Genomic DNA, 26,197 nt, shown 5'->3' on the forward strand with positions numbered 1-26,197 from the left:
CTGACAATTTAAGCCCTTAAAAACAGGTAAATTTCAAGGGTGTTCTAACTTGGTGGGGGAAGCTTCAGGGAATGGCAAGTGGCAGGGGCTTGAGCAACCAGAGGCATTACCCAGGATGGAGGTGCTGGAAGAGAAATGGAGCTATCACAAGGATGAAGATAGGAATCAACATCATTTAAAAATCACTTCTTTGTAAATGTGCAGATGCCATGTTGTAATTCATGAGAAAAGTGATTGAAATCTATCACAAATTTATGTGAGAATTTGAAAATAAACATGACAGTCCAATGCAAAGCTATAAAAAAATTCAAAGTTAGCTTTTTATATCATTTTCTGTTGATATTGGACGAGCATCATAAGGGATCCAGTCCTCTTAAAGGGAGAAAGATTTAGTAACCAGTCTGATTGTTTATAGACTGTGGCTTAATTGAACCTCATTCATAATATCATGTTAAAATGATATGTTTACATCTTACGTACCTTATATCCAATTGTGGAAGGAAGAATTCTCAAAAGTTTAAGGAATTTTAAGTATTACCTCTTAAAATTGAAGAGATTGGAGCATGTACATATTCCTTAATAGACCAGGAGCCTGCAAGTCCTATCCCAATCTACTCTTTGTATTACGACTCTTAGAAACATAGTGCCTTAATATTTAGTGACTTTGGAACTCTAGTCTTTGATCTGCTCTATAGTCATAAATGTACTGATAAAAGCCCCACGTATATTACTTCTCTTAATACATCTGGTTATTCACTTTCTGTTAAACTAATATGTTTATTTTGTTCACCAGCTCTTACTTACTGCCTGAGACCCATGTAAATCATTTCACCAAACTAGCAGATAATTATATGTAAATATTTATTTTTAAAATGTATATCCCACCTTGTTCCAGGAAAGATTTAACATGGCTTATTAATAAATAAGTTAATAAAACAGCATAAATTAGAAATTAATCGTGAGAACCTTAAAGTGGAATGAAGAAAGGCACTTTGAGAGCTAGCTCTCCAGTGCTCATAGACTGTTTTACCTCTTCATTGCCTCTTACCAAAACAGTAGGAGTACCCTTTCTTCAGCATCCATGATTAAAGTCTAAGATCTGATTCTGTTTGCCAAAAATGAATCCTTATATGCCTATTAAAGAAGGAGCCACTGTTTTTATAAAATCTCTTCCCTGCATTAATGTATTATGTGGAATACATCAGAAGCCATATTATAGCCATGTAGTACTTTAGTTTTGTATATAGAAAAAAAATTAAAAGTTATGAGTGAAACTGTGCCTATTCAGATAATCAGTAAAAAGTTCTGGTTGTGTTATTTTTATTTTATAATGCTTATTGAAAAGTCCTTAAGTGCTTTTTCTTGCTGTTTGTATCAGCTTGAATGGTATATCCTATGGTAAATGTTAGCTTTTGCTGATTTGGGGCTGTATCAATTACATTTAAAGTGTATACATTTATTTTTAAGAGGCCTGGATTTAGTATTCATTTATTTGTTTATTTATTTAAGGAAAAGTAAACTCATAAATGAAAAAGCCCTGAACCAAAAATTTATAACTGGCACCAGTTTGGCCAAGATCATTAGTTATTCGTTGGTTGTTCTGTTTGGAAATAATTCGTGCCTTTCCTTGTGATGTTTGTTTGTTAAGAAATCCTTTTTATAGTTTTAATGTGAAGTTCACACTTAAAAAAAAACTGATCAGCTGGAACTACTCTGGCTCAAGTAAGTGAGCAGCTGGGATCTAAGAACTGCCTGCTCAGCATTCTTACTTTTCCATCCCTCTTCAACCTCTGAGATGCAAATCAAGGGACCTCTTAAGGCACCCCAGAACATTTTCTTAATGGAATTTAAAAATAAATTCCCTAGTATCCATTAACCTCTTTTCTGCAGAGTGACATAGGCTAAGGGAACCTGAAAAAATCAAATAAATGCATTTTGCTACTTGCTACCTGCTTAATGAAGATTTGGTGGAAGCATTTGAACCTTAAAAAAATTTTAATGTCAGTGTGCATTAAAATTCATCTTTTTCCTGTCCCACAGTCTGATGGATCAAAGTACAGATGATCTAGACCTAGATATAACTATATGCATGTAGCTATTACGGTAAGGGTACAAGGGTCTTCCTCAAGGTAACAAGCCACTAATAATTACCTCTCTCCTTCTCCTGCTTTTCGGTGTCTCTCTGCACTCCTGACTTTTATATAGAACAAAGAACTTTGAGTCTGGTAAGGCCTATAAGGAGACATGGGGAAATGGTGGAGACAACTCTTCTAGCAATGTAGTATCCAAACAGCCAGGCCGAGTGACAAATGGTCAGCCTCAGCAAGCAACCACAGGAGCAGCAGGTGGTGGATACATTAAACGGTATGTCAGTCCCTCCCAATATTTTAACCCCTTTCCTAAGTGAATGGCTCACTGAGGAAGATGGGTATAGTTAGTTATACATGAATTCTAACTCATCAGTTAGAAATAGCATTTATTCCATTTTAAAAACACATTTAAAAATTGGCCTTCTGACTAAGTGTTGACTGTGGTTATTGGTCTTCAATGGTAGATTTTTCTTTATATTTTTCAGTACTTTTCCAAATTACTGAGTAGGCGGTAAATAGGAAAATATGTTGTGAGATAGCCTCTAGAGCAGGGGTTGGCCAAATCTTTATAAAAATAGCTGTAGAAGGTCAGATATTTCAGACTTTGCAGTCTCGTGTAACTACTGAAATTTGTTGTTGTAGGGAGGTTTGTTAAAACTCATTGCTGGGATCTACTTCCATTGTTTCAGGAGATCTGGAATGGTGTGTGAGAATTAGCATGTTTTGTATCTACCAAGTTCTCAGTTTGTGCTGGGAATCACACTTCAAGAACCACTGTCCTAAAGTTGTTTCTTAATCGTCTCTCACATGGCTTTAAGACATTGTGCTCTCTTTGATTAGTCTTTCCATTTTTACTGTAGAATGTTTCTAACAGTGGTAACCTACGTCCCTTGGGTCTAACACTTGCTGAGAGTCATTTTAATTGATTATTTTCATGGAAACTAAATCCAGACTTACTCCATTTAGAATTCAACAAAAAATACTAACTATCTTTTTGTGGTAGTGTAACAAATGATGCCAGAGAAGATGAAATGGAAGAGAACCTGACTCAAGTGGGCAGTATCCTAGGAAATCTGAAAAACATGGCCCTGGACATGGGCAATGAGATTGAGGCTCAAAATCAACAAATACAACGGATCTCAGAAAAGGTAAAAGCTTCTTAGGGCCATAGGAAAATGCAACATCTAGTAGTGTTTTTGTAATGGGTATCTGTGCTACATACTTTGGGGGAGAACAGTAGGATAAGATCCTGTCCTCATCGGTGCTAGAGTTTTGATGAGGTGGCCAGTTTTAGCGCCGTGAAAAGCAATAGCCAAGTTCTTCCTTTGCTCTTAGCCATTGGTTCGTTTTGAAACCAAGACCTTGGAATGAAATGGTTTTATTTAAAATTTCACACATGAAACTTAGTATCTCTTAACATCTGTGTGGGCTGCCTCCTCCCTGCCCCCCACCAAAGGAATGAGTTAGTTTTTGGAGTTTTATTTTGTTAAATAACAAATTAATAAGTTCCTGAAACCTCTTAAGTCAATAAGGTAAAAATCAGTTCTTCAGAATGGTTCTTGTGGAATGGACACACAGAATAGTCCTGTGAGTAATGAAACAGGAAGGAAGAAGCTATTTTCACTTTGCATAATATAAAAGACACTGAAAGGGAAATTGTAGTCAGTGTTTGGATGTGCCACATCTAAATGCCATTCTTATTCATTGTTACTTCATTAAAGTCTCAGTGTACATTGAAGGATGGGGGAGTTTTTATGCTTAACTCTGTGGAATCACTTAAAATGGATTTCATTGAGGCAAGTGATGCTTTCAATGCTGTTGGGTTCATTTATACTACATATTACCCAGCATTTTAATTCAGATGCTGATTTGGGTGTGGTAATAAGACTGTCCCAAAGATCTTGGGGAAGGTGATTGCAGCCCATGTTAAACCCAAGATAGCACCAGATGGGATTCTGTGATTCAGTTCCAGTGGCTCCCACAAGGTCCAGACCTGTAGCAGAGAAGAGCATTTTTATACTTCATTGCATCTAAAATGCCATTGATGATAAGCTGTATCCCAGTTTCAGACATGTGAAACTATAAAAAATGTTGTAGAACTCATGAAACATTAGGAAGCTGATATAACTTTGTCATATTTATACACCCAGATTTTTCCAAATGATTTTGATATTCTGTCAGTTCTTACGTGAAATAAATTTTGTAATGTGACTGACTCTTTGCTAAATTTTCTGAATGTATCAGTTACTCCAAAGTATATGAAATTTAACTTTTATTAGGTCAACTTACCTTGTGAAGTAATGCCAACGTCTTTTTCTTTTTTTCAGGCTGACACCAACAAAGATCGTATTGATGTTGCCAATGCCAGAGCAAAGAAACTCATTGACAGCTAAAGTACCACGGCACTTCTTTACCATTTATTCACTTGCCTAGCTCTTCCCTCAGAGTCACTGCCTTTTTAGAGTCTGAAATTTTGGTTCCACACTCTTCTAATCAAGAGATAATGTGGAGGAAGGGTAAGGAGTAACAGCCCATCTTTTCTTTTTCCTTAAAGAGGAGACAGCTGCTCTACCTTCCTCCCAGTGTTTCCTTTATCAGTTTATACTCTTAGCTTGGTTTTTATACATGACATATAGCTTTGTTTTTCACTCACCACATTTACTGTAGCAGGTCCTTCTGCTTTCAAGATTTGGAAGCATTGCCAAAGACAGACATGAAAAAGGAAGGTAGGGGTGGGGGAGGACCAGAAGGAGAAACAAGAGAAAAGAGGTTGTTACCTCAGTAAAACCTTCAGGCCACTAAGCAAAAAGTTGCATAGCCACAGTGGAGATCTAGTTGGGTTTAGATTTTAATTTGCAGATATTGCCAGTTTAGGCGAACACTTGGTTTTGGAGCTTTTATATACAATGTTTTTGTTATACATCGAACTTTGCAACCTCTGCCTCAGAGAAGATACATTGAGTTTTCTTAAAGTGAGCTTGATTCCTGAACTCTTGATGATTCATATATGTACATAGATTCTGTGATCACACTTCGTATTGTACCATACAGGAACACTTTGTACAAATGAATGGCTTTTTATTTTCATATTATTAGTATCATGTTTGCAATTCAAGCCTATTAACCTCATAAATTTGTCATTAGTCTTTGAAGGAAAATATGTAAATATGTATGTGTAACAGGAGACTTTCTCTAAAGCAGGGCTTAAAATATTTTGGGAAAATTTGACAAAATATGTCACGTGACTTCAGATTTACCTCAATGCCAAGAATTGTGTTTAGATAGGGAAAATAAACTTGTTTTGATCTCAGGTAGAAAAATTGTTAGATTGCTTTGAGTTTTATATAGATTTAGACTTTTAAAAAGCTAGAATTCTGTTTAACTAAAAGTGATTTGGAAAGTATGCCTTTGGTTTGATTATTTATGATTGCAGTCTCAATCTCAGCCTTGTGTATTGAACTATGTTCAATCACATGCTTATTCAGGAATCATGCTTATTTAGGCCCTCAGCAGTGTTACAAGAATCCCATTGCTCTTTGTCACCTTTATTTAAAAGCTAGTACCTGCACACTTCAAAGCTGTTAATGTGGATTTGTTTAACCAATAACCACTGCTTGATCCTTACAATTAAATTTTGTAACTAATAGAATTGTTCTTTTAAATAGGTAAATGTGTGTATCTGTGACTGTTTTGGGTTGGGGTGGGGGGCAGTCATTTCATTGGCTCTTATTTAACAAATTGAGTAAAGGTGCATAAATCGAGACGTGCTCCAACAAAAAGCTGCCTTTAGGCATCTTTCCCATTTTTATTGGAAATACTGACAGAATTTTCCTTTCTGTGATATGTGGTTCATTTTAACCATTACTAGTTTTTTATGTGTTTGAATTTAAACACACTAGTGACTAAAATGATAGTGTTTATGAGAACTACAACCCATTTGAGAAGATACAGTTAACATGGGAATTTCCAGAGGCTGAAGAGGAAAACATTTAAAGTGAGGTTCACTTAGGCCTTCTGTAATAGAAATGCTCTATGCCAAAGAGTAGCTTGGCAGGTGGTGGTACACGTGTAAAGTAAGAAGGTATAAAACACCGGGAATTGTGCTGTACCTAAATGCCCTTTCTAAAAGCATTTAAAAGAAAATTCTTTAACACTGTTATGGCTAAGAGAAATAGTTCTGAGGATACCAGTGTGCTACCCTCAGAGTAATTGGTTAGAAGTATGAGCTTAGGCATCAGATTTACACTGGATTTACACTGTAGCTCTGCCTGTTAACTTACAGGAGTTAACAGTATTGCCTACTGAACTTATTTTTAACAGTAACCTCCCTCTTCAAGCTTCGTCTTATAATGGAAAATGATCTTTATCTCTCTCTTTTAGTTATGCCTTTTTATTTTTTATTTATTTATTTATTTTTTTAAAGATTTTATTTATTTATCTTTAGAGGGGAAGGGGGGAAGGAGAGAGGGAGAGAAACACCAATGTATGGTTGCCTTTTGTGCGTCCCCTGCTGGGAACTGGCCTGCAGGGACCTGGCCTGCAACCCAGGCAATGTGCCCTGACTGGGAATCGAACCGCGATCGTGTGGTTCACAGGCCCGCGCTCAATCCACTGAGCTATACCAGCCAGGGCCTATGCCTTTTTTTTTTTTTTTTTAAAGATTTTATTTTTAGAGAGGAGAAGGGAAGAAGAGAGGGAGAGAAACATCAATGTGTAGTTGCCTCTTGTGTGCTCCCCCACTGAAGACCTGGCCTGCAATACAAGAATGTGCCCTGACTGGGAATTGAACCAGTAACCCCTTGGTTCACAGGCCATCACTCAGTCCACTGAGCCACACCAGCTAGGGCCTTTTTCTTCCATTTTAATTTATCTTTTATTACCACGTCAACTCTAGATACTTTCATGTCATGTGTGGATTGTGAATATCCTCTTAACTTAAATTCCTACTTCCTAGACATCCTATACCCAGTTGTACTTAGAATTTGTTCCTTTAAATGCTATTTTCTTTAGGTCACTCTCTTGCTAATATTCTAAGTTATCCCAGTTACATTCATAGTTAGAGTTATATTTCTCAGCTTGATATCCAAGTTCCTTATTCTCTAGCCATTTGGTTCTTATTGTTTTTAACTTGGTGTCTGATCAAGCCTTCCATTTCTGTAGCAGGGGTGTCCATCCTTTTGGTGTCTCTGGGCCACACTGGAAGAAGAAGAGTTGTCTTGGGTCACACATTAAATATGTTGTGACAAATAATCACAAAAAAAAATCTCATAATGTTTTAAGTAAATTTACAATTTTATGTGGGCCACATTCATAGCCATCCTGAGTTGCATGCAGCTCGTGAGCTGTGGGTTGGATGCCCCTGCACGCTTGCTAAAGTCTATTTTAATACCTTATAGATGAAATAAATGGCACCATTTATTGAGTGCTTACTCTGTCATGAGCACTGTGCTAAATGCCTTTTTATGTATCTTTTCAACAATCCTAATATATCTGAGAGGTAGGAGGTATTGCCCATATCACAGATGAGAATAAATCGCTCTAATTCATATAGTAAATGATAGACTTTGAATTCAAACCAGGATCTTTCTCACTCCAAGGCCTATGATCTTACTCAGTATTCTACAATGACTTCCAACCAGGCTCTGAAAGAATGTGACTCAGGGCTGGCTGATGGCCACCAGAATGTGGGTTTCCAGACCACAAGTCAGCATACTTTGTGAGCTCATATTTAAGTCTAAATACTTGTGTACTATAATTTTGGGCATATTACTTTAGATAGTTCCTGCCCTCAAGTTGTTCAGTTTAACAAGTGACAGATGGCTACAGAATGTGAGAAGTGCAGTTGTAACAGATGGAGGAGCAGTTAATTTGCTTAGACATAGGGAAGGAGCATGTAAGGGGGGGGGGGGCATTAGTAATTGTTTTAACTGAGCAAACAATGTAAAGGCAGTTAAAGGAGAGACATATCACTGTGGGTTTAACAAGCAGAATAACCTGGTATGACTAGGCAAGCAAACGAGAGTGAAGAAAGGGTATCTGGAAGTAAGGCTGGGTCCAGTCGTGAAAGGTGGTCGTCATTGACTGTCATAGGGGTGGGGATCTTGAAAACTCCAATTAGCAATGAAGTGGCTGGGGACATTTAAGTTTAGTTTATAAGTTCTGATTTATTAGATAAGTACTTATAAAATATTTAAAGAAAATTGTTCAGTCAGTATTCAATAAAGTCAAGCATAAAAATTTATTTTAAAAAAAGCTCAGCAATGATAAACTGGTACTCCTATTCCTCCCCAAATTGAGAAACAGAAAATAACATGGGAAAATAGAATCCCCAGACCAGAATTAAAAGTCAGAGACACTTCCTCTAATAGAATAAATACCAGGCTCTTATGATCTCTTGACTTAAAGGTCAAAGTAGGTTTGTAAAACAACTCAATACATAGTAAATAGCTCCTTGACTAAGACAAAACTTCAGAAAATGACAGACTGGGAGCTTTCTAAATGTTCGTGTCAGTGACAATCTGAAACCGTCTCCCTGTGTACCTCTGTATTAAGTCTCTCTAATAAGCATGGCTCCACTGCCACAGAGTGTCGGTCACGTAAAGGCACCGCAGTGCCCATGCAGCCTGAACAGGAACCACGTCTTCCCCATCAGCTTACTTTAGAGAACAGGCCTTTCCAGGTTAAAGTTCTCCTGTCTTCTTTTAAAGGATGAACATTTCTCCCAGCCATGAAGTTCATTAAAAATTCTTTATTTTGTATATTCTCTCATTCAGAGAATAAATTTGATAAACATAGGTTGTTTTAAAATAACTGCAGTAGTTTTTTTTGATAATTTGATTAGTAGACTTATAAATACAAAAAGAGGAAAAGGATTACCAGAAATAAGACATTATTTCTAACAAAGCTTCAGGAAAATCTTGATTATTAAACTCTTTTTTTATCTTACAAATTTTGCATATATGGTTTTAGCTCTCCAAGCCCTCTACCAATAAGGCACCTGCAATAGTCAAGAATTTGCTACTGCAGCCTGTGGGTCCATCTCTTAGTGTTGTATTGGTGCTTCTCCGACAAAGTACACTTTTGCTCAAGACAGTCACATATTTATATAGACCCTAAAGTCAAAGTATAAATACTATAGTTGAACAAATGGACTGGAATATAACAGATGGACTGGAATAAAACAGAAATCCTTAGATTGCCATAGCAGCCTCTCACAAGTTACCTGAATTTCATAAAAATGTGAAATGTTAACGGCGGGGGGTGGGGGGGGATGTGTGGGCAGCTAATTTTATGAAAGCTCACATGTTGACACTAAACATGAAATTTCAAGCTGTGTTATGGGGCTATTAGCAGGCAGCATCCCCTCCTCACTGTATAAATAGCAACTAGCTACTGGTTTCTTAAAGCCAAACTAATGATGATTTTGAAGATGGCCATTGTTCACTGCCCCATCCATGCCTCAAAAGGGTAAATTTCCCATCTGTTGATTCCTTTTAGCTTATTTCAGATAAGTCCTGGAAAGGGAAAAAGATCAAATAAAACATAATCTGAAGTATCAGCTCCTTACTGCAGATATCTGTGACAACAATAAGAGCCTTTGATTGAGCCGGTTGCAACAGGTTCCAAATGTCCTACGAGGATTCCCATGCTCATGGAGAACGTCATGCAAACTTCTTCTTGGTGGCCGTGAACCTCTCCATGTACTAAAAATCATGAAAGAAGAATATTATGTGGTACTTTGGCATGAGCAAATACTAACCTATTTGTTACTTAGGTTTTCATGTGATTTTTTTTTTCATTTAGTTTTTTATTAGATATGGTTCCTCATTTCCTACAAAACCTACCTATTCCTAACGCAAATCTAAAGCACATACTTTTGGCATCATATAAATTTTTCTTTGTATTTTAATAGGAAACCTATCAAAAGACAAAAATGCTTTACAGCATCAGAGAAAAAGTCATCTTGGTATAAGAGTACATATTAATACACCTTGGTACAAGAATTTGGCTGGTTCTAGAACCCACCTCCGAAGTGGGGAACAAATGTTGACAAACAGGATTACCTATGCAGCCTGTGGCTGCAGACATTCACGTGGGTTACCTCACCATTCCCTTCTCTAGAACAGTGACAAGAAGTGCAGAAGTGCGTAAATTCATACCTTATCATAGCCTTCTAGTTCTCGAAGTTTCTTTATTTCAAAAAGGTTGCCTTCTACCGCAAGCAGGCAGATCTGGGAATCACTGAGGATGCTCTGTGGAAGCATGCTGAGCTCAAGGCAGTTCTCTTCCAGGCGAAGAACTTTAAGACGAGGACAACAAGATATCTTCACTGAAATCTGAGATATCTATTGAACAACAAAAAATAACAGGAAAATGCATTAAGTGCCGTAACGGTTATTTATTAATAAATTAAGACAAACAAAAAAACCCCTGTACTTGACTATTTGTCCTAGTTCTCCTTTACCGCCTCCGTTTTCTCACTACCTACTCATTCCAGAAGCCTCTGTCATCTGGCTTCTGTTACTACTCCTCCACTTTTTCAAAGGAAAAATGTTTTGAAGGCTCCCAGTGGCTTTTTGGAAATAACATTTTCTGACTATAAAAGCACTATTTGTTAGAGAAAATGTGAGAATCACATTTTAAAGTTTAGAAAAGTTACCTGCAATCTACCACCATAAACATTTTGGTACATTCACTGCCAATCTTTTGTGTGTGTGTGTGTGTGTATGTGTATATATATATTTGATTTTACTATCTATCCCTTCATTGAAACTCCCTGTTGTATCTTAAGAACTGGGTTTTTCTTCCTAACTTTTAAATTATTCCTGATTTTTGGCTTCCCTTCTTGTTCCTATGGTCATCTTTCTAAATTTTTTTCCTAGACAGCTCATCCATTCTTTTTTTTTTTTTATAGTTAAAAAAGATTTTTAGAGGGGAAGGGAAGGAGAAAAGGAGAGAAATATCAGTGTATGGTTGCCTCTCGTGGGTCCCCTGCTGGGAACTGGCCTGCAACCCAGGCATATGCCCTGACTGGGAATCGAACCTCCAGCCTTTGGTTCACAGGCCCATGCTCAATCCACTGAGCTATACCAGCCAGGGCTCATCCATTAAAGCTATCATTTCTGTTAAGACCTCAACATCTGTAGCTACATTCAAACTTCTCACCTCTATTCCACTCTTATGTCTCCAATTTTTAGTACATTTCCGTTTGCACCACCATAATCAAGTCAGCATGTCTCCTCAGTAGCACTACTCTTTTGTTAGGCCCTCAAGCTCATACCAAGCAACACTGAACTCATTCACCTCTTTTGCCCATTAAATGCTGCAAGTCACCAAATTATGTTTACTCTGCTTGGTATCATCTCAGACTATCAACTGGTACTTTTTAGAAATGCAAACACAACCCCCCCCAGACCTACTGAATCAGAAACACTGAGTTTGGGCCCAGTGATCTCTCTGAACAAGTTCTCCTGGTTATTCTGATGCACACTAAAATCTGAGCATCATTAATAAAGGCATTGGCATGGGTAAATGTGGAGGGAATAAGTTCTCAACCAATACTAGCTGCTTAGTTTTTTTTTAAGTACCCCCCAAATATTCACAATTTTTTTTCAAAAAGCACAAAATAAGAATATTCACTTAAGGAAAAGATGAGCCTAATACCTGCAAAAACAGACTGGATTTTGTAAATTTAAGAAGCCTATAATATGTCCCAATGAAACTTTTTACAATAATTGGAATGTTGTCTATCTGTGTTGTCCAACGTAATGGAGCCATTTATTACGTATGGTTTTTGAGCACTTAAAGCTTGTGGTAATTGAGGAACTAATTTTTCCTTTTAGATTTTCTTTTTTAGAGAGAGGGGAAGGGAGGGAGGAAGGCAGAGAAACATTGATGTGTGAGAGAAACATCTATTGGTTGTCTCTCACATGCCCCCAACTAAGGACCTGGCCTACAACCCAGGCATGTGTCTCCACTGGAAACTGAACCAGTGACCTTTTGGTTCACAGGCCTGCATTCAATCCACACCAGCCAGGGCAGAGTTTTTAATTTAAATGAATTTTAATAGCCACATGTACCTAGGGGCTACTGTATTAGACAATGGATTTAGAAACACAGACACTAAAAAAAACTAAAGGCCACCTAGCCTCAGTATGTTTCATGTTCATCTTCTGTGTCTTATGTTTAAATCAAAGATTGTTTCTCCATTCAGACACATAATAACCAAAGAGCTTCCAAAGTAATGGAAACAAATTTCAAATATTACAATGTAAGCTGTCCAACAATGAAAGGAGCTATCTCCAGAAAGCCTATCACTGATAGTTTCTCAGCAAAAGCAAGACACACACTTGACAAAGTGTCAAAAAAAGGACAACTGATTACCTCTAATGTCCAACTCTAAGAACCTATGAGTGTTAAGTCTCTTTGCCACTCTACCTTCCTGACACAGCCTCTTGCTAGATTACTAGAGGCATGTTTGAGGAGTATCTGGAGATTTGTGAGAGTAACTTTTGAAACTATCACCCATTACCCATCCCACCCTCCAAAAATCACCTACACAACAAACACAACCAGTGTCTCAACTACTTCCATGGGACTTTGGGTTTTGAAATCAGTCCAGCCCATAGAATATACCTCTCACCTAGCTTCTGATGCCCAGCTCTGTGTTTATAGTTTAGAGAAAAAGAAAGTTATTCAGGAGACTGTGAATATATACAAAGAAAAAACCCTTAAGCTGTAGACCTGATTCTGGTTGAGGTTAAGTTCGATGACCTGTAGCTCCCCCACTATGTCAGGTATGCTCCGAATCTGGTTCTTGGAGAGATCTACCACATCCAGGTGCCGCAGGCTACAAAGTTGGGGTGGTAGCGCTCGTAGCTGGTTCCCAGAGAGGCTCAGGGTCTTGAGGGCAGACAGTTGCCCAAAGGTAGAGGGCAGTTCTCTCAAGTGATTATTGTTTAAGCTTAGTGTCTCTAGTTTTTTCAGATTGTGTAACTCATCAGGGAGAACATCTGGCAAAGACAGAAAAAACAGAAACCTGAATCTGATGCAGCTGAAAAACAGATGAAGCTTAATGAAGTTTATAAAAACTAAATGGCAGCCTACTATGCCTCTTGTTAATATACACAGAATTCCTATATGTTGTGCCATTTTTTACGTATTGCATTTTTACCAACAGTCTTCAGAAGGTGAAAGGGCCATCAAAATAAAGAAAAGCATTTATGTGTACAGGGACCTCTGCACAATCTGACAGCAATTTTGTAAGGTTTGGAAAGCCCTCCCTTTCCATCCCCCCCCACCCCGTCCGAATTATCCCATTACCAATCATCATACCACCAAAGGCTTGTAGATGTAATTACAAACGAGAAATTTTCAAGTACTCTGATACTCTGCGTCTCGAGCACTCTGAACAATTTCGTAACAACAAAAATCAGCTTGTAAGAGAACATCACCACCCTTCTTAATAGCTCATCAGTAGCAAAGCTTCCCAGACGCAAAAGCCATACTCAGTTTGTTGTTGTTCAAGGAGAGGCTCTTCAGCAGAGTGAACTTCCCTATGATCGTGGGCGGTAGGCTCTCTATCTTGTTGTTGGATAAGTCGATGGTCCTGAGATTGCTCGTCAGCTTCTGCAACTCTGAAGGGAACTGGAGAAAGGGGTTCACAGCGCAGAGAATCCCTCACTGATTAACTTCATAGCCCCCGCCACCCCCTCCCATTAAATTCCTTTCTCGGGTCCCTCGCAGTCTCACCTCAGTCAGCCCGCGGTCCTTAAGCTGAAAGACACCGGTTTTTTGCGCGGTTTCCACATGAGCGCGGAGGGCACTGTTTCCCATCCTAGCGCCGAGGCTCAGGTCCCTGCGGAAAAGTGAGTGCAGCTGTCACCATTCGGTCCAGGCACGGAGCCACCCCGAGGGCCTCCCGCCTGGGTATCCAGCCCCAGCCGTCACCTCCTGCAGATCCCTGGGTCTTGTAGGACAGCTCAAGAGTGGCGAGGAAGAAAGGGAAGAACGGACAACCTGAGCACCTGGCCCTGCCTGTGCAGCTGCTGTTCCGAGCCTAGACGGTTCTAGGAGCCCATGCAGGATCAGGGGACCCCGGACGCACCCCCTACCCCACGGATCAACGGGCTCTGAAGAGGAGGACCCGGGACACCCTCTCTCCAGGGACGCGCTTCCCGGGCTTCCGCCCGAGCGGAAACGCCCAGTGACGTCATCGAACCGCGCGGCGCGTTAGCGGCCGTTCCGCTAGTTCTCAGCGCCAGCCGGGAGGTGGGTCTCAGTCATGGCTGCGGCGAACTTTTGGGACCCGGCGTCCGCGCCAAACGGTGCTGGGCTACTGCTGGGCCATTTCGTAGCTTCGGGGATAGTCACTCAGGTACGTGGGAGGCGATGGCGTCATTAAGGGGGGCTTACCGTGGCGACAGGGCGATAGTGAAGTGGTGGTACTGGCTGGGGTCTGTACTGGAGTGAAAGCAGATGGAGCCCGTTCCGGGCAATAACATACCTTTCTGCAGTGGGTTCTGCAAAAGCGGGGCTCTGAGTAGACGGTGACTTCGGTAGGGGGTGTCTGCAGGCGAGTTACCCCAGGTCAGTTCGTGGGATATAATAAAGAACGGTGTTTGCCCCCGTTTTTTTGTTTTTGTTTTTTCTTCATTTTAGTGGTAGATACCGTCTCTAGAGTGTAATGGGTGATGCGTTGGGAAAACGGCCAGGTAATTAAAACATACATTTCCAAACAACGCTCGTTTGTGTGAGGCATTGAAGCGTACAAGGTGGGGCAAAGTAAGTTTACAGTTGTAAATAGGAGAAACACAGTTTATTCTTGTATTGTCACATATTAATTGTTACATTATTTTCCATACTAACAACTGTAAACCTACTTTTGCCGAAACCTGTATTGGGGGCGGGAGGCGTTGGGTACAGGGGAGCGCTAGGGAAAGCGGGCATCCTTAAAGTCTCTTCAAAAAAACTATTGGTGGAAAAGACCCGGAAGACCTTGTAACATGAGTGGAGGAAGGGATTAAATTTGAGAAGGATATGAAGAGAGATCAGCCTATGGGACAGTGGTTTTAGGTTGGACAAGAAGAGCATGTTCATAGGCCAAAGGGAAAAAGCCAGTAAGAGAGGGAGAAATTGAAGATGTGAGGGAATAATGGAATACAACTGGCAAAAGTGACAAGGGATTCAGGAAAGTGGAATTGAGGGAAATAAGTCATTTTGAGATCATGAGAACTTTGAGGAATATCACTAAAAAAGGAAACAGAAAAATAGAAAGGTAAAATCATCTGCGGAGACCAGCAGTATAAACGTGATGGGAGGTTTATGGAAAATATACAACTTTTTATACTAGAAGAGTCATTAGAGAATTCTGCCACCCTAACAGTAGAATTGAAGAAACTAAGGCCTAAGGAGACCAAGAAATTTGCCCAAGGTCACTTAACTAGTGAAGTAGGATTAGAGACCAGAGCTCTCCCTTTCCTGACATACAGGCCATTCCCTAAATGCACCGACTGAGTCATCCCCTGGGCGTTAAAAATGAGGAGTGATGCTTAAAACTGATGTGATACAGCTCTTCTAGAAAATGTAGCTTGTTTGAGCTTTGTTCTGTTTCATTGGAGAATGATTTAGTGAAAGAAAGGTAGGGTTAGCTATAGGATAATATGGGGTATTTGCTTTCTTTTATGCTTTAGTGGCCTTACATTCTAGATAATTTTCAGGCAAGCTTGAGTGAACTGTGGCAACTGGATCAAAGCTCCGTCTACTGGTAATGTAGAAGATAAAGATCTGGAGCTACAAAACATGCAGAATCTATTATATATTGGGGCTAAGTCACAATCCTCAAATAGTTAGAATTTCTGTTTACTAGAGGAAGTTGGCTGCTCTTTCATTCCCCTCTCGTTTTTGGCTCTTTCTTGAACATTTTTATTTCCCCTCTGGTTTCTATCACAGTAGATGATTAAGCTCCGTGCCCTGTTGTTGAATCCAACAGTTTACCAGTTTGCAAATGTGTAACTAAGATTAGTGTATACATTTGAAGAGACAGAAAGGTACCAGAGAGTGAGTAGGTTACAATGAGAACTGAGAGGTGTTTTACTTTCACTTACCTTTTATAAAAGAGAACAGAAAGAAAAGTAACAGAGGCTGTGATGATAATGTGGTGGATTAGATGTGTTCTCATTTTAGCCCTGATACACATTGGGAGGCATGTAACATTTACCCTTCCCAATTTTCAATTTTGTCATCAGTAAAATAGCTTGTGTTATCTCAGTGAATGGCGTAACTATCTGTTCAGTCACCTTGGAGTCAGTACGTATTAACCTGACTTTATCCCTCACTATCCCTATCAACTGGGACCTACCAATTCCTTCTTCCCAGAGATTCATTTCTTTGCTTTCTTTCCTTTTTAACTGCTACTGACCTATTCCACATTCTCATCTTCTTACCTGGAATACTATAGCAGACACTTGTCTAAATCCAACCTTCACTCCACCCCTCCTCTAAATTTTTTTGTTTGGTTTTTATTTTATATTGTTGGCTAGTTACCAGAGAGTTTTATTATAGTAAAATATACGTAACATAACACCATTTTAACTGTCTTAAAGTGTACAATTTGGTGGCATGAAATATAGTCACAATGCTATGAAACTATTTTCAAAACGTTTTTACCATTCACAATGGAAATCCCATACTCATTCAGCAGTCACTCCCCATTCCTCTTCCCTCAGCCCCATTAGTTTTATTTTTCATACCACCCCCACTTAAATTTCTATAATATGTATTATACATGATCATGCTACTTCTTTAGCAGAAGAATTTCAGTTTCTATCATTTCTGTTTATGATTGCTTGTCATAGTTATCAAAGATCATTCATTATTATGCAGGAAACTATGTTTCCATAGATTAATCTACCCCTTCTCACATATATGTTAGTATTAACACAATTATCAAGCATTTATAATGTTAAGTTTTTTCTATCTAGAATACTTTTTCCTTTCCATCATTATGAGCTTGTTAATAGCAGAGAGCTCATTTATTCATTCTTGATTCATTCATTTTCAATGTCAATAAATGTCTGTAAAATTGATTATTATTAGTCAGCAGAATTTTGCTATGAAGGGCCAGAGAGTAAGTATTTGAGGCTTTTGGTCCATATAGTTGCAACCGGGCTATTGTAATGTGAAAGCAGCCAGAGATAATAAATGAGAGAAGTTGAGTTCCAATAAAACTTTATTTTGGGACTCTAAAATTTGAAATACATAAAATTTTCATGTGTCACAAAATAATCATTTTTATTTTCAAAAAGATTTTATTTATTATTTATTTATAGAGAGAGAAGAAGGGAGGGAGAAAGAGAGGGCGAGAAACATCCATGTGAGTGAGAAACATTGATCAGTTGACTCTCGTACATGCCGGGACTGGGACCAAACCTGCAAACTAGGCATGTACCCTAACTGGGAACTGAACTGGCAACCTTTTGCTTTGGGGGATGTTGTCCAACCATCTGGGCCACACTGGTTGGGGCTGTTTTTCATATTTTTTAAATATTTCAGCAAATGATTCATGATAGGGTAGGTTTTAAAAACAAATATATTGCTCCTGTTGTGTTCTGTATTTCATTTTTTTAGGGGCAGTGATGGATATAATGAATATATCCTTATATTTTAGACCCATGGGCATGATTTCCCAATGCACATAGAAACTTTTTTTTGACATTCTGCTGCTTTCTCTGTTTACTTTCCAACAGGAGATGTTAAATATATCTAAGAAATCAACTCCTTGCTTTGTGAACTTCTCCAGGCTTCAGCAGATCACAAATATGCAAGCTGAAATCAATCAGGTGATTATGTTGAACTTTATACTTTCTACTTCTAGTACAGGAAAAAATCTTAATTGGTTCTAACAGCAGTTCTCTTGCACTTAGCACAGCGTCTAGCACGTAGCTGCGAAAGTGTTTACTTGGAGTAATGTAGTCGCACAATAATAGTATTATAGTAGTTGGTAGTAGTAGCAGTAGCAGCAACATAAAAAGCTTCAGTTAGTCCTTAGGCTCTCATAACAAATCATCCTCTCATCCCCCTTAAATATTCTGGTTTGAGGCCCATCCATTTTTATCAGAGACTGTCTGAGTGACCTAAATATTATTTTTGCTTCTAATGCAGAAAAACCTAGAAATTGAACTTCTAAAACTAGAAAAAGATACAGCAGATATTGTTCATCCTTCCTTTTTGGGTAAGTGGTTTGGTTAAATGGGTGGGTAATCATTGGAATTTCAACTTTTTCTTGAATTACCTTAAATAAACACCAGGCATTATAATTTACCATTATTTTTCCAGGTATTGCCTCAAAGCTAACAAAGTTTTCTATTAATGTGTTCAAACAAAAGTCCTGTTGGCTTGGCTAGTGAGAATTGTATAAAAGGTGACCAAGGTAGGAGCTCCTTGAGATCAGGAGAGCTTGAAAAAAAATAATAAAAGGCTAAACAACTTTTCAGATTAAAGACAACTGAAGGGACATGACAGCTAAAGCACAGTGTGATCCTAGATTGAATACTTGATTACAAAAAAATTTTGCTATAAAGTATATTATTACGATTCTTGGTGACATTTGAACGTGGACTGTGTTAAATATTGGTAGTGTTGTACCAATGTTAAATTTTCTGAATTTGATATTTGTAGTCATATAAGAGAAGGTTCCTATTCTTGGGAAACACATGCTGGCATTTAAGGCGTAAAAGGTTATGATACCTGCAACTTACTCTCAAGTGGGTCAGTAAAAATATATGTAAGGGTGTGGAGAGAAAATGGGAAAAAGAGAAAGTGTAGCCAAGTATTAACAGTGAGTCTAGGGGAAATGCATATGAGAGTTCAGTAAACTACTCTTGAAACTTTCCTGTAAGTTTGAAATTTTTTCAGCATAAAAATTTAAAAGAAGAGGCAGCTGTTAACTGAATTCTGGGGAAAATATTGAAATAATCAGAAATAGCTTATAAGGCAAATGTTTGTTTTTTAATGTTTATGTAAAATATTAGAGGGAGAGATGGGAAAAGGGACTTTATTTACAGCTCTGGCTATAAAAACTGAACTAGGAGTAGAGTTGAAAAACACAGAATTTAGCAGTGGGTTTGGATGTCAGTAGGAAAAGTGAAGAAAATGAAATTGGTATTGGGTATTAAGAATAGCAAAAGGGAGATATTTAGGAGGGAAATGGTGGGGTAATTTTTGACATTGGTAATATCAAACAAAAGCAAAGAAGAACTTACTAGTGACTTCAAAATTTGTCCTGTTGCTAACCACAATGATTGTTTCTGGTTCATGTAGCTCAGAAGTGTCAGACTCTGCAAAGCATGAATAACCATTTGGAAGCTGTGCTGAAAGAGAAGTGGTCCCTCAGGCAGAGACTGTTAAAACCCATGTGCCAGGAACACCTGCCTATTGAAGCTGGTTATCACAGGTTAGACTAAATTAGACATTAATAGTTACATGTTTTCTGAAGGTAGGTTAGTTATCATTTCAGAGCATAGTTTGTTACTTAATGTTATTAGTGATTGTCTCTATTAACATTATTATTAATACTGATATATTAAACCAGAAGAAAAATTTTTTTGCTATGGTGAAAAGAAAGGCATTTCTTTTGTCCATAGTGGTTTGGAAATTAATAATAATTTTAATGAAAGAAATTAGATCCATAACAGAGTAAATTGGGTAAAAATCACTTTTATTATGTATAGACTGTTTCTTGTGAAGTAAATCTGTTGTTGCATTCATGTTGCCTATATAAGGTGGGGTATCACCTTGTGAGTATGTGAAACAGTTTTTTCTTGTATTACTATTTATTAATTATTATATTACTTTCCATATGAACAACTGTATATAAAAATTCTGTTGGAGTTTAAGCAGGGACAGATGAAAACGATGTCAACTAAAGGAGGAAAAAAACTGAGTTCTGGTCTCATCTCTATTGTTTCTCTGCCTCAAGGACTTGGGCATATGGTTTAAACTTGCCTCAGTTTCCCAATCCATAGATGCTTTTTATGGCTCTTGTCCTCATAGGAATATTCGAAGTACCAAAGTGAAGATGTAATTAGTTATTAATAATAAAATAAAGAAGCAAGCATCTGGGAATCTGATTGCTAACCTCCTCCACCAGTGCCTCACTAGCTGATTGTGAGCAAATCAGTGTCTTCTCTTAAGTGTCAGATATTTTTATCATTTAGTAATATAATACATATACAAGTCCCATTCTTGTAGATATATTCAGTGTCCTGTAGAGTAAAATTCCATGAATGTATATTATATATATACACATACATTCATATGTATTATACATACATATGTATTATATATGTATACATATCTATATCTCAAGCTAAGTAATGATTTTAAAGCATTTTGTAAATGCAAAGATTCAAAGTAGTTTTATCTGTAGGCTATTTCAGTGAAGTACATTTATTCTTATTGTCTCCCACTCTTCACCAAGAATGACTAGTTTGAAATGGAACAAGGTTTTACCTAAGGAAACTCCTTTATTTATATGAGAAAATTAATGTCTAGCATTAGGTTGGATTCCAGATATAATAGTGTTGTCCCTTTTGGTTTTTCTGTTTGACAAGTTAACTCCTGTTTTAACTGAAAGAGAAGGACCTTTTTTTAGCACTGATATTTCCATGAATGCAGAAAGATTATTATTGACTTATTAGGTTGATTGTAATTCTCTTATATCATGTTGAAAGTCATAATTAAGAAGGGAAAGGGAGCCCTGGCCAGGTGGCTCAGGTAGTTGGAGCCTAGTCCCATGTACCAAAAGACTGCAGGTTTGATTCCCAGTCAGGGCATATATGTAGGTTGTAGTTTTGGTCCTCAGTCAGGGTACATAACAGGAGGCAACTTATCAATGTTTCTCTCTCACATCCATGTTTCTCTCTGTCTCTCTCTCCCCCCCACCTGTCCCTCTCCCTAAAAATCAATGAAACATATCTTTGGGTGAGGATTTTTTTTTAAAGATTTTATTTGTTTGTTTGTTTGTTTTTCAGGGGGGAGGAAGGGGGAGAGGGAGAGAAACATCAGTGTGTGGTTGCCTCTCACCTGCCCCCAACCAGGGGCCTGGCCCCCAACCCAGGCATGTGCCCTGACTAGGAATTGAACCAGCAATCCTTTGGTTTGCAGGCTGGCACTCAATCTACTCACAGCACCCAGGGCTAAAAAATTTTTTTGAAATAAAAGGGGAAAAAGAGAACACAAAATAACTACACTTAAAAAATAATTGGCTGTTTTTCTTTCTCTTGCAGTTACTTGGTACATTTGCTGGAGTTGGCAGTGACTTTCATTGAGAGATTAGAAACCTATCTTGAAACAATTAGAAATATTCCTCACTTAGATGAACGTGTAAAGAAAATGGTGAGTATTAACAATAACTTTACGTGCCTCTTCAGCTTCTTTCACATTACTTTTAGTTGTCTTTAGTTCTTCTGTACTAGAATCTCAAATGTGTGGCATATTTGTTTAACTTTTTGATAGCTAATATGAGGAAATTATTTTTTAAAATCAAGATGCTGTTTCTTTTTTGTATTATTTGTATCTCAAGGTTTGGTGAGAGAGCCGTAAGATATTTTCTACTTTATAGTATATTTGCACAGTGAATGCAGCAGAGAATTTTAAAGAAGATGCTGTCTACTAAATGCAGAAAAGGGAGGAATTACTTCTACTTTAGGGTAGGAAACTTCAAGAAAGTTTTGTATAGGAGATAGTAATGAGCTGATCTTGAATCAATGACATTTGGACATGCTTCAGAAAGAGTAGTTCAGTTGAGAGCAGCAGTGTGAGGAAAGATATGAAAGTTGGCACTAGTAGTTTGGGGGGAGAGCAGAGTTCCACTTCAGGTGATGCTTAAACGTGTTGAGAGGGAGATTACCAGTAACTCAGGGTTACTTTATGGAATGCCTTGAAAACTAGACTAGGAATTTGAGACTTTACTGTCTGAGTACTGGGGAACCACTGAATTTTGTTTTGCTTTGTTTTTTAGAGAAAGGCACAGAAGAATGACCTTGTCAGAATTGTACTTTAATCATGGAGAAAATATTGGGTAGAGTAGACTGAGCCTTGCCACTCAGTGTGGGCAGAGTCAATGTAAGCATCGCCTGGAAGCTTGTTAGAAATGCAGAATTGCAGATTTGATTCACCTTAGACCTTCAGAATCTGAATCTACATTTTAACTTCCTCGGGTGATTCCTGTGCACTTTAAAGGTTGATAAGCTAGCTGTGTGTTAGAGGACTAAGCAGAGGAACCAAAGGCAAAGAAACTTGGAGAATAAGTATATTTAGTCAGATAAAAGATTTAAAGCATGGGAATACAAAAGATCGTGTAAGTTTTTAGATCTTGAAGGTCGGATTTTTAGAATAGGGCTACTATTTGGACAAGGAACATGTCCAAGGTGATGAAGTTTCTAGCCTTGCTGACCTGAGGGTGAGTAGGAACAAAAAATTAAAGAAAATGAGTTTATTTTTTGGTGTCTTGCACGGATAGTAAATGTTCAATCATTGTTTGTTAAACTGTAGTTAAATTGCGTTTGAGATATTGAATGTACATCCAGATGGAGATTTCCAATAGACTGAAATGCAGGACTGAGTTTAGGAAGGAGATTAGGTTTGACATTGTAGATTGAGGGTCATCTGCATTGAGGTGATAACTGAAGACAAAGGAGAAGTGAACTCACAAAGAAAAAGCATGTGTGTAAAAAGTGGGAGAGCAATTTTAAAGCACTTTTGTATTCAGGGGTTTGGAAAAGATCAGGTGTTAACTTCTGGTATTATAATCATTTCTGATATAATAGTGATATATTAATGATAGGCATAATTTCTCTCCTATTTTCCCTTTTTTTCAAATGTTACAGAGCAAGGCTTTAGCCGAGATGGATATTTTGGTGACTAAGACAGAAGAACTGGCAGAGAATATACGCAAGTGGCGAGAACAACAAAAAGAAGTTTCCTCTTGTATCCCCAAAATATTAGCTGAAGAAAATTTTCCTCCCAAACATCATGTTACAACACCTCCTTTACCTCTTACTTCTGAAGTTCATGTCCAGAATGTTAATGCCAAATGATTCAGCTGTATAATCTTAAGTCAATTTCTAGTCAATGATAATATGGGTAATTTGTAGGCTTTGCTGCTAGCAGTACTAAAAGAGCCCTCACAGTATTGAAGTACTAAGATTCCAAGTTCATTAAGACCAAACAAAATTTACTTTTAAAAAGTCTCGCGCATGGATATGTTTATTCGGAGTCAGAGAGAAATACTGTGTGAGAGAGAAACATCAACCTGGTGCCTCAAATAGGTGTCCCAGCTGGGCTCGGACCCGCAGCCTCTTAGAATACGGACGGCACTCCCACCAGCTGAGCCACCTGGCCAAGGCTGCTTTGTTTTTATATATTTTTATTCCACTTTTCAATGAAATTTAGGAAGATCAAGTATACCTATGACAGTTCATTAATGAGAGTGTCTCCGTAGCTGAAGCAGCAGACTCTACATCTTTTTTTTTTAATGCTTGTTTCTGAATTAGAAGAGTCTCCTTGAATCTGAAAGAATGTTGATTATTCCTGTGAGATTGTCACTAAATGTGCAAAAAAGAATAACATACTGTCTTTTAAAGGGCTTGCTTAAAGGTGGGACCTTTGCTGGTGTCTGGGAACTTAAGTTTCCAGAGGCTTCCTCCACTCTCACTGATAAGAGTTCTCTGTGATGAAGCTGTGTGTACAGCGTAGTTTTTGCCGAATGCCTGCCTTTCTTCTGGGAGTCTAGATTTTGGTACATGCTAGGTAGATGGTACGTATGTGACTGGCATACAAAAATAGCCCTGGACATGGCATCTCTTCCGTGATAGACATTTCACACATGCCACAGTTCGGGTGCGGGGGACTTGGGCACATCCTCTGTGACTCCACTGGCAGAGACTCTGAGAGCTAAGCCTGGTTTGCCCCAGGCTTTGTCCTGTGCACCTTTTCCCTTTGCTCTTTTGCATTTATGTTTTTACTGTAATGAATTATAGCCAGGAATACAGTGACATGCTGAGTCCTGTGAATCCTCAAAGCATGTCATCAAACCCGAGTAGGGTGAGTCTTGGTGACTCTGACACACTGAGCAATTCCTGAGGGTGGTCACCGGCAGCCTCAGGAACAGGCAAAGAAAAAGGCACTTGATGGTAGAACTTTGAGAGGTTTACCTTATAAAATGCTCAGATGTGTTACCCATATAAGATTATCGTGCATATGAAAGGAAGCGGTATGCCAAAACTTACTAATACTAAGCAGCCTCTGAATGTATTCATTCGTATCAGTAGTATTACTACCCCTGGCTTATTTTCAGACTTGGGATTCTCTTTTGCTTTAAAATGTGTACATCAGTATTTTTTTTAATTTTGTTTTTTATCCTCACCCAAGGACATTTTTTGCATCATTTTTAGAGAGAGGACAGGGGAGAGAGAAACATCAGTTGGTTGTCTCCTGTATGCACCCAGACTGAGGATCAAACCTGAAACTCAGGTATGTGCCTTGACTGGGAATTGAACCTGCAGCCTTTTGGTTACAGGTTGATGCTCCAACCAACTGAGTCACATGGATCAGGGCACATCGATATTTTTATACTATTGTCTGTCTGTCTCACTGTGGTTCACTGGTCCTTGCATTCATCACACTCAACACAAGAAGACCTCAGCACAGTGGATGAGTAAAGTAGTTGTTCGTAAGGTGACAGGATCGTTGCCGAAAAGTAACCTACAAAAGCAACTAGGGATATTTTGAAGCCTATTTTGCTGACTTTTGCACATGAGTTATAGAACAGTGGTCATACATGTTAAAACATTGCCTAACACTTAAGCAAACTTCTCAGTTGTATTTCATCAGAAATCTGTTCGGGTCTAGCCTTGGTTTCAAACATATTACTATGCTGTTTCTTCATGTGATTTCCTATAATAGTTTATATATACTGGGTGGGGCAAAAGTAGATTTACAGTTGATCAGATGGAAAATAATATGACACAATTAACTTTCACATACAACTGTAACCCTGCCTTTGCCCCACGCTGTATATAATATGTAAGGGTGAGCTATATATATAATGTCTTTCTCAAAATAAAAAATCTTAATTTCTAACTAAAATGTTGTGGCTCTTGTCTGAATTCTATGTGATAGATTCTGTATTTAACTTAACAGTTGAAGTGTAGGCATACCGGCAGTCTGACTCAAAAAAGCTTGAGGTAAGTTGCACCTGAAGGTTACTTCAAAGAGAAAAGCTAATTTAGTATTATGCTAGAGGCCATAAATGCTGATCAATTTGTAATTCAGGTTTTAGCCATGTGGATACTAAAAACAAACAAAAGTAGCTCTGGAATGTCTTCCTGCTTACACAGGCAGTGTGTGAAATTTGTGAATTCAGTTCCAACATACTGATGATGCCACAGTGTGAAGACTGTTCTGGAGGAGTTGAGATGCTGCCTGGTCTTCCTAACAGTTTTTGTATTTTACTCCTTCCTCTGATCTGTGACTGCCAGACTGACCCCACTGTCCTCTTAAATCTTTAATAGAGTCAGGAAAATAGTGTGAGGACTAGGAAAATCCAAAGGGATGTTTGGTATACAAAATGACAGCGTTGAGATATTAATAAAACTAAATGTAGAATTTTCTGAGGTGTCTAAAACAAATGAATTTATTTTTTTTAAGATTTATTTCTAGAGAGGTGAGGGGAGGGAGAAAGAGGAATAGAAACATAGATGTGCAAGAAACACATCAGTTGGTTGCCTCTTGCACCCCCAAACTGAGGACCTGGGCCACAACCCAGGCATGTGCCCTGACTGAGAATCAAATCAGCAATCCTTTGGTTTGCAGGCTGGCACTCAATCCACTGAGCCACACCAGTCAGGGATATTTTTTTAATATATTTTATTTTAAAATATTTTATTTGTTATGCCATTACAGTTGTCCCAGTTTTTTTCCCTTTGCCCCGCTCTGCCTCGTAACCCTCTTCCCTCCAGCTCTCCCCTCCCCTTAGTTCATGTCAATGGGTTGTGTGCATAAGTTCTTTGGCTTCTCCGGTTTCTATACCATTCTTAACATCACCT

At 38.4% G+C, this 26,197-nt stretch overlaps 3 protein-coding genes across 6 annotated transcripts in view; 2 read left to right on the plus strand and 1 right to left on the minus strand.

Moving 5' to 3' along the window:
* The window catches only part of SNAP23 (synaptosome associated protein 23), a 30,089-nt gene extending 24,376 nt beyond the window's left edge, over positions 1-5,713 (plus strand). Inside the window, exons 7-9 of one of the 3 annotated variants that reach the window (XM_053665957.1) lie at positions 2,206-2,364; positions 3,094-3,238; positions 4,418-5,712. In XM_053665957.1, the coding sequence (XP_053521932.1) occupies positions 2,206-2,364; positions 3,094-3,238; positions 4,418-4,483 (370 nt within the window). In that variant the 3' untranslated portion in view covers positions 4,484-5,712. Of the gene's footprint in view, positions 1-2,205; positions 2,365-3,093; positions 3,239-4,417 lie in introns of all 3 variants that reach the window. The other 2 variants (XM_037161731.2, XM_053665962.1) reach the window with 2 other exon arrangements.
* A 1,477-nt stretch (positions 5,714-7,190) lies between these two features.
* On the minus strand, positions 7,191-14,282 carry LRRC57 (leucine rich repeat containing 57). Of its 2 annotated transcripts, XR_005084746.2 has the most exons (7): positions 14,040-14,282; positions 13,842-13,947; positions 13,598-13,736; positions 12,834-13,102; positions 10,250-10,435; positions 9,658-9,793; positions 7,191-7,286 (listed from the first exon to the last, which is right to left on the minus strand). XR_005084746.2 is itself a non-coding variant. In XM_037161740.2 (6 exons), the coding sequence occupies exons 2-6, from the start codon at positions 13,923-13,925 to the stop codon at positions 9,752-9,754; spliced, it is 720 nt and encodes a 239-aa protein (XP_037017635.1). In that variant the 5' UTR covers positions 13,926-13,947; positions 14,040-14,282; the 3' UTR covers positions 8,235-9,751. The 2 variants fall into 2 exon arrangements, 1 of the variants encoding a protein (XP_037017635.1); XM_037161740.2 differs by lacking the exon at positions 7,191-7,286 and having other exon boundaries at positions 8,235-9,793.
* A 41-nt stretch (positions 14,283-14,323) lies between these two features.
* Positions 14,324-25,232, plus strand: HAUS2 (HAUS augmin like complex subunit 2). The gene is made up of 6 exons (XM_037161745.2): positions 14,324-14,466; positions 17,837-17,929; positions 18,252-18,321; positions 19,410-19,542; positions 21,377-21,485; positions 22,979-25,232. The coding sequence occupies exons 1-6, from the start codon at positions 14,374-14,376 to the stop codon at positions 23,186-23,188; spliced, it is 708 nt and encodes a 235-aa protein (XP_037017640.2). The 5' UTR covers positions 14,324-14,373; the 3' UTR covers positions 23,189-25,232.
* The last annotated feature ends 965 nt before the right edge of the window (positions 25,233-26,197 follow it).

Source organism: Artibeus jamaicensis, unplaced genomic scaffold (assembly GCF_021234435.1).
Source record: "Artibeus jamaicensis isolate MK-2021 breed Jamaican fruit bat unplaced genomic scaffold, CSHL_Jam_final contig_1132, whole genome shotgun sequence".
NCBI lineage: Eukaryota > Metazoa > Chordata > Mammalia > Chiroptera > Phyllostomidae > Artibeus > Artibeus jamaicensis.

Coding starts and splice junctions, on each gene's coding strand:
- HAUS2 (XM_037161745.2), top strand. CDS start 14,374: ATGGCTGCGGCGAACTTTTGGGACCCGGCGTCCGCGCCAAACGGTGCT. Junction 17,930..18,251: donor TGCAAGCTGAAATCAATCAG/GTGATTATGTTG, acceptor CTTCTAATGCAG/AAAAACCTAGAAATTGAACT. Junction 18,322..19,409: donor TGTTCATCCTTCCTTTTTGG/GTAAGTGGTTTG, acceptor TGGTTCATGTAG/CTCAGAAGTGTCAGACTCTG.
- LRRC57 (XM_037161740.2), bottom strand. CDS start 13,925: ATGGGAAACAGTGCCCTCCGCGCTCATGTGGAAACCGCGCAAAAAACC. Junction 13,103..13,597: donor CTTGAACAACAACAAACTGA/GTATGGCTTTTG, acceptor TGTCTTTGCCAG/ATGTTCTCCCTGATGAGTTA. Junction 10,436..12,833: donor TTAACCTCAACCAGAATCAG/GTCTACAGCTTA, acceptor GTTGTTCAATAG/ATATCTCAGATTTCAGTGAA.